Source organism: Anopheles aquasalis, chromosome 2, assembly GCF_943734665.1.
Source record: "Anopheles aquasalis chromosome 2, idAnoAquaMG_Q_19, whole genome shotgun sequence".
NCBI lineage: Eukaryota > Metazoa > Arthropoda > Insecta > Diptera > Culicidae > Anopheles > Anopheles aquasalis.
In genome coordinates, this window is record NC_064877.1 from 5,635,001 (window position 1) to 5,642,500 (window position 7,500).

The 7,500-nt window shown below is 44.8% G+C and overlaps 2 protein-coding genes across 2 annotated transcripts in view; one reads left to right on the forward strand and one right to left on the reverse strand.

Moving 5' to 3' along the window:
• Positions 1 to 4,480: 4,480 nt before the first annotated feature.
• LOC126572014 (odorant receptor 94a-like) lies at positions 4,481 to 6,013 on the reverse strand. The gene is made up of 4 exons (XM_050230990.1): positions 5,113 to 6,013; positions 4,942 to 5,044; positions 4,615 to 4,875; positions 4,481 to 4,543 (listed from the first exon to the last, which is right to left on the reverse strand). Exons 1-4 carry the CDS (start codon positions 5,874 to 5,876, stop codon positions 4,481 to 4,483), a joined length of 1,191 nt encoding a protein of 396 aa, XP_050086947.1. The 5' UTR covers positions 5,877 to 6,013.
• A 1,191-nt stretch (positions 6,014 to 7,204) lies between these two features.
• Positions 7,205 to 7,500, forward strand: part of LOC126571405 (putative odorant receptor 71a) — a 979-nt gene continuing 683 nt past the window's right edge. Inside the window, exon 1 of the mRNA XM_050229892.1 lies at positions 7,205 to 7,500. This exon is cut by the window's right edge and continues 15 nt beyond it. Within this exon, the coding sequence (XP_050085849.1) occupies positions 7,205 to 7,500 (296 nt within the window).

Sequence of the window (7,500 nt, forward strand, 5' to 3'; positions counted from 1 at the left end):
ACCATCGCCCAATTTGCAGTGCGGCTAAAACGAGGCGCTGCATATTGCGAGTACGGCAAATTCCTAGACCGCATGCTCATCGAACAACTATTGCATGGGCTAGAAAAACGTGATATGTGCGACATGATCATACAAAAGAAGCCTAACACGTTTCAACAGGCATACGAGATTGCAAATACGTTGGAAGCAACCCGAACTACGACAAAGGAAGTCTGCGGCGAAACACCAACACCAACACAGGAGTACGAGAATACGAACAAGCTAAACTACGAAAACCTAACTACAAAGAGAACACGAAAATTCGCGGAGCGCGTACATACACACACGCGCGACACAGCAAACGAAAATCCAAATGCAAGAGGATCTACTTACACCAACGAACCGAGTGCTTGCTACGGCTGCGGTGGAAAACATTACAGGAGCGATTGCCGATTTCGTAATACTACATGCAATCGATGCGGAAAGACGGGTCACATCGCCAAAGTTTGTCGATCACGTGACAAAGCTAATTCTCAACCTCGAACACGGGACAATCCGAGCGACGAAATCGATTACATTCATACCGTGCGAAATATTCCCTCAAGCGGCGCTAAACAACTCAACGTTCAGATCGACGGCAAAACCATAAGTATGGAGTTGGACACCGGAGCCCCCTGCAGCATAATTGGGGAGCACCAACTCAGAAACTTCAAACGACAATTCATACTGCTTCCGCCGGACAGGAAATTCACGAGCTACACGGGTCACAGCATTCAATGCCTGGGACGACTAACCGTAGACGCCAGCCTTGACCCGCATGAGACATCACACCGGCTTAACCTGTACGTAGTGGCCGGGTCAGCAGAACCACTATTTGGTCGAGAGTGGATTACAAAGTTTCATCAGCAAATCAAATGGAACGAATTGTTCGCAGCCCAAACACAATGCATGCTGTAAAGGACAGTGATTTATGCCAAGTTCAAACGAAAAATAATGCACGATTACCAGATACAGTTCAAAACGTCTTCAGTGAAGTACCCGGAAAAGTAATGATCAAATGCGTAACACCGGCAACTACAAACCAACGAGAAATCCTAGGATGATCATCGACGAACATCCGACCCCGACAAAGCAAAATCCAAATGCAGATTACTCCTCTAAAATTCCAATACACGAAATTCAACAATCACAAGTAATGCCAAATTCATCGAAAGAGAGAGACGAGGAAGGAAAGCATTCCTACGAATCAGCGGTATGAAGTCCACAAGCTGTCAGCACCAAGTGTCAATCCCGATTACATCTAGTCAGGAGCGTCCGCAGGAGATCAACGTTAATATCAGGAAAGACAACGGGCAGCCTTCTCGTCCACATTTCGGGTCACCCAGATCAGAGAGAGTACTGATTAACTACCAACAAAGGGATCTACATTACTACATCAACGGCGCATGAAAACGTGCTAATCGCGAGGTCAACCAAATTCCAATCAACGGTAGATCAACGGACATCAGCAGCACTACTTCATCCAAGCGCAGAGACTACGGGTCGATCGAACCAGCCGGTCGACAGTATTTCGACGATGACCACCTACCCTCGACACCAGAGTCTGCCGAGGAGTCACCGAAGTCGTCAATCTACCAGTACAGTCCCCGCGATGTCAACAGCGAACTACAAGCTACGCCGAGACTCCTTCGGCCGGAAAGACAGTGACGACCGCCCCTACGATACTCCCCGTAACCAGCATTCAGAAAGGGGGGAAGAATGTTATGTATGTGTGAACGCGCGACGGGCGCGCGCGTTAGTATGTGTAAGAGAGTTCAGTTCATGTCAGTCCAAGTTCAGTTCAATTCCGATTTCAGAAGAATAAAGACGCTATTTCGTTAGCAGAGAGTACAATACACAATATTTGGTGTCAGAAGTGGGATCCAACGAAAAGTGCGATCCACCAGCGGGATCCAATAAAAAGTGCGATCCATCAGCGAGATACAATAACAAGTGCGATCTATCAGTGAAATCCAGTGCAATTCAACAAAAGTACGATCCAGGAGTGCGACCCTACAGAGCGAACCAGAACGATGGCTAACAACAAAGAACTTCTAGAGTCGATCGGAGCGATGCTCGCAAAGGCAATTACTTCAGCTTCATCACATGCGCGGACAGAGCAAGAGAATCGCGAGCCACCAGTACCGAAATTTTCAATGCCAGAGTTCGACAGCAAGAAAGAAGAGGCCGTGGCAGATTACTTCGAAAGGATGGAATGGGCTCTCGAATTAAGTCGAATTCCCAAGGAGCAACATGGTCAGTACGCGAGAGTGTATATGGGAGGCGAGCTCAACACCGCTCTGAAATTCCTCATTACGCCACGCGATCCGGAAGAGCTACAGTTCTACGAAATCAAGAACAGTCTCGTAGCACACTTCGATCGGGCCACGAACAAATACGCAGAAAGCATCAAATTCCGAACTATTACACAACAGAAAGAGGAAACCATCGCCCAATTTGCAGTGCGGCTAAAACGAGGCGCTGCATATTGCGAGTACGGCAAATTCCTAGACCGCATGCTCATCGAACAACTATTGCATGGGCTAGAAAAACGTGATATGTGCGACATGATCATACAAAAGAAGCCTAACACGTTTCAACAGGCATACGAGATTGCAAATACGTTGGAAGCAACCCGAACTACGACAAAGGAAGTCTGCGGCGAAACACCAACACCAACACAGGAGTACGAGAATACGAACAAGCTAAACTACGAAAACCTAACTACAAAGAGAACACGAAAATTCGCGGAGCGCGTACATACACACACGCGCGACACAGCAAACGAAATACCAAATGCAAGAGGATCTACTTACACCAACGAACCGAGTGCTTGCTACGGCTGCGGTGGAAAACATTACAGGAGCGATTGCCGATTTCGTAATACTACATGCAATCGATGCGGAAAGACGGGTCACATCGCCAAAGTTTGTCGATCACATGACAAAGTTAATTCTCAACCTCGAGCACGAGATAATCCGAGCGAAGAAATCGATTACATTCATACCGTGCGAAATATTCCCTCAAGCGGCGCTAAACAACTCAACGTTCAGATCGACGGCAAAACCATAAGTATGGAGTTGGACACCGGAGCCCCCTGCAGCATAATTGGGGAGCACCAACTCAGAAACTTCAAACGACAATTCATACTGCTGCCGCCGGACAGGAAATTCACGAGCTACACGGGTCACAGCATTCAATGCCTGGGACGACTAACCGTAGACGCCAGCCTAGACCCGCATGAGACATCACACCGGCTTAACCTGTACGTAGTGGCCGGGTCAGCAGAACCACTATTTGGTCGAGAGTAGATTACAAAGTTTCATCAGCAAATCAAATGGAACGAATTGTTCGCAGCCCAAACACAATGCATGCTGTAAAGGACAGTGATTTATGCCAAGTTCAAACGAAAAATAATGCACGATTACCAGATACAGTTCAAAACGTCTTCAGTGAAGTACCCGGAAAAGTAATGATCGAATGCGTATCACCGACAACTACAAACCAACGAGAATCCTAGGATGATCATCGACGAACATCCGACCCCGACAAAGCAAAATCCAAATGCAGATTACTCCTCTAAAATTCCGATACACGAAATTCAACAATCACAAGTACTGCCAAATCCATCGAAAGAGAGAGACGAGGAAGGAAAGCATTCCTACGAAACAGCGGTATGAAGTCCACAAGCTGTCAGCACCAAGTGTCAATCCCAATTACATCTAGTCAGGAGCGTCCGCAGGAGATCAACGTTAATATCAGGAAAGACAACGGGCAGCCTTCTCGTCCACGTGTCGGATCACCACAGATCAGAGAGAGTACTGATTAACTACCAACGAAGGGATCTACATTACTACATCGACGGCGCATGAAAACGTGCTAATCGCGAGGTCAACCAAATTCCAATCAACGGTAGATCAACGGACATCAGCAGCACTACTTCATCCAAGCGCAGAGACTACGGGTCGATCGAACCAGCCGGTCGACAGTATTTCGACGATGACCACCTACCCTCGACACCAGAGCCTGCCGAGGAGTCACCGGAATCGTCAATCTATCAGTACAGTCCCCGCGATGTCAACAGCGAACTACAAGCTATACGCCGAGACTCCTTCGGCCGGAAAGACAGTGACGACCGCCCCTACGATACTCCCCGTAACCAGCATTCAGAAAGGGGGGAAGAATGTTATGTATGTGTGAACGCGCGACGGGTGCGCGCGTTAGTATGTGTAAGAGAGTTCAGTTCATGTCAGTCCAAGTGCAGTTCAATTCCGATTTCAGAAGAATAAAGACGCTATTTCGTTAGCAGAGAGTACAATACACAATAATTATCATTTGAACAGCGATGGTATGAGACGTGCAATGAGTATCCCAATTGAGATGCTTTGCGTGACAAAATCAATGCTTAAGCATTGAGTGCTCTGCACAAGAAGAGAAACTACAATTTCAATTGTTTTATGTTTCATTTCCTTTTCATTGTAGTCCTCTGCAGCAATGCATAGACAGAATATGCCATGTTGAGTGTCTGTAAGAAGAAGATGGTTGGTTAATGTTTTATAATTATTATTGGGTCGCTCCTTTTTGAATTCAACATACTGTTGTGTAGGCCTGCAAGTTATAGTTAAAGAAATGATACGCCTTCAAGGTAAATGGTTTGTTCAGTCGCTGCAGCAGCATGAGTATAATTTTACGATCTTTCAGCCGCATATTGTACCATTGGGAGCTGTAGACGGCAGTTTTGAGGACATTGCTTTTTCGTGTCACCTCATTACCAAAGTGGCATGGTAGATACATTTGCAACATCATCGCAATCATGTACAGCAAGTTTTGAATGGCCGTGAGCTCCGATAGGTTGAACTGTTTGGAGAGAACACATGGCCCTCCTTTAGCTGGTTCGTTAACATCTAATCATAACTTACATACCATCGATGAGGCCTTAACAGCCGTTGCGCAGATTACTAACCCACTAGCGCTAAACTGAGCGAAGAAGGCAGGCGAATAGAGTTTCTCGACTTCGCGAAGCATTCTGTTGCATAAAGATCATTGTATGAAACATATAAAAATAGGAAGAACCGCCACGTAGAGTATACTCACTGTAGCAACTTTTCGTAGTGATCCACGAGCCCAACGAAAGCTCTTTCGAATTCTTGAGAGCTGCGCAATTGTCGGAAACGTTTCGCTAATAAATCCAGCTGAATACTGATCATTCCAAGCAGATAGCAGAGTTGTGCATCACCCGACACATTGACCAGCATGTGGAAGTACATGCCAATGATTTGATAGGCAAAGATGATTCCATAATTGACTCGTGCCTCTGGTCCGTACTCAATTCCAAACATCCATGGAAAATAAGGCGTACGATACTCTTTGTGCAGTAGGTACAACATAGCACTGCTAACGGCTGAGCATGCTGTTACAAAGTACAGATAGTAATAGTACTTGATCACACCGATACCTTTACGATGGAGCTCCGCCTCAAGATCGTCTTGAGGCTTGAAATTTTCACACAATGTCAATTTATACAAACGACATATCTGGTCAAACTTATAGCACGTAATCAGAGCCTTCAGCACCATGACAACCTCAGTGAACACGATGTACATGATGTAAAGGACAAGCTGCTCGAACGTCTGCATTACAAACATATTGAGGACCAGTGTGAAGAGATAAACTGCCATCAGAAAGAAATTGAAGGTGTATCGATATGCTCGATAGAACAGCCCTTGCGGTTGCTCATTGTAGAGGGCACAGATCTTCCAGGTCCACACTGTAATTCGCACTGGCAGTATGTAGATTTCCCACTTGAGTTTTTGATTTTCCGATGTTTGTTCAGCAACCTTTTTTACTTTGTTTGACATCGTGCTTCTTTACGAATGTCTTGGATTGCACTACATAAAAGGGATGTATCGTAGCTGACTGGTAGGCTCTGGTTAAGGGCTAAGCAGTGCTTAATTATAGTTTACGTTTGTGTGTTTAGTCTTCCTAATAGTTGGTATGGTCCAATGAATGGGTTTTTGAATATTTAAGGAATCCCAAGCGTAAGAACTAATAATTATCATGTTTATTCCTCAATCCGAGATGCTTTGAGTGCTGTAAACATTTTTGATTGTCGCTCGTTCAATTGACAAATATTAATTACAAGTACTAATAACAGCACCAATTTTCATTGCTGACGCACTTATGTTTCACATTAAATTTTGTAAAGGAAAAAAACGCAGTTGCGATTGGTACATTCCCAGTACAAGACCAGTCACCATTGCAGATGGGAAAAATATATTTTTATTGTTGAAAGGAAAATTTAAATGCATTCGGGAATTATTGAATATTTTTTCCAACAAGTTCCATTGTCTTCATTGTAGCTATTTGAAATGGCAGAGAAGAATATCTCTGGTGTGTTTTAATGCTTTTTAATGAAACTAGAATCGCGTGGCTTGGTTTTTACGGATAGGCTCCTCTATTTTGCTGCTCACATTCATCAAGAGCAACATACCTACTGAAGCACTATCCAGTGGCATAACCCAATGGTTTGTGTTGCAAGCACCTTTAAACTCAGCCTTCAATGATTCTTTAAATTATGTTTCTTCTTTTTTTCTGATGATTGGTTTAAAAAAAAACATGTGTAATTAACGCATAATTTTCATGATATTCGATTTCAGCGTAATTATAGGTGTGTCACGGCTGTAAAATCTTTGAGTCTTGATCCGATGACCATTTGATCCCTTCGTCAGTTTCATTTCAGTTGTGTTGTCCGTAACATTGCCATTGTTCTCAGCTAAGGATGTACGATACCAGTCGCTTCATTTTTCCAATGCGCTTTAGTATGTGGGCGTGGAAATTGTGTGGCGTCTTCAATGCGCCAGTGAAAAAGTCTATTCCATATAGGATCTATTGCTACACCTTCTACGTCTTTATAATGGCGTTCTACCTTTGTGCACTGGTGTTGAACATATTCGTTTCGCAAACCTTCGAACAGCGGGTGTTCTACATCATGTACATCGTGCTTACGGAGACTTCCATGTGTCTCAAAACGTGGACCACCTATCGCTTGTTTCCTGTAATCTGGAGGCTACACGAGATTACGATCGGTACCACGTTCCAGCCGTTGGATAGCTACGAGAGGGATGTCCAAGATCGAACCCTTCGCACGTTCAATCGATGGTATTACATTTACATCTTTGTCAGCCACATGGCCGCCTTTGGCACCGGTAGTCACCTGTTCAGCTCCGAGTATCGGATGCCGTTTTTCCCGTGGTTCTTTGGGGTGGCATACGGCCCGGATGCCTCGCTTGCTTATTACACAATCTTTGCCTATGAGAGCTTCGGCATGTACTTTCATATGCTACTAAACACGGCCGGTGATACACAGCTTTGCTACTGGCTGCAGATGATTGGACTTCAGCTAGACATGTTGGCCAATCGGTTCCGTAAATTGAGCAATAACGAAGAGTTCGAAAAGTCTTTCGTGCCATTGGTGTTACATTA

Excerpts from the sequence above, each read along its gene's own strand:
- LOC126572014 (XM_050230990.1), bottom strand. The coding sequence starts at position 5,876 with ATGTCAAACAAAGTAAAAAAGGTTGCTGAACAAACATCGGAAAATCAA. Across the intron at positions 5,045-5,112 it reads CACTACGAAAAGTTGCTACA|AATGCTTCGCGAAGTCGAGA; the intron begins GTGAGTATACTC and ends TTTATGCAACAG. Across the intron at positions 4,544-4,614 it reads ACTTGCAGGCCTACACAACA|ACACTCAACATGGCATATTC; the intron begins GTATGTTGAATT and ends TTCTTCTTACAG.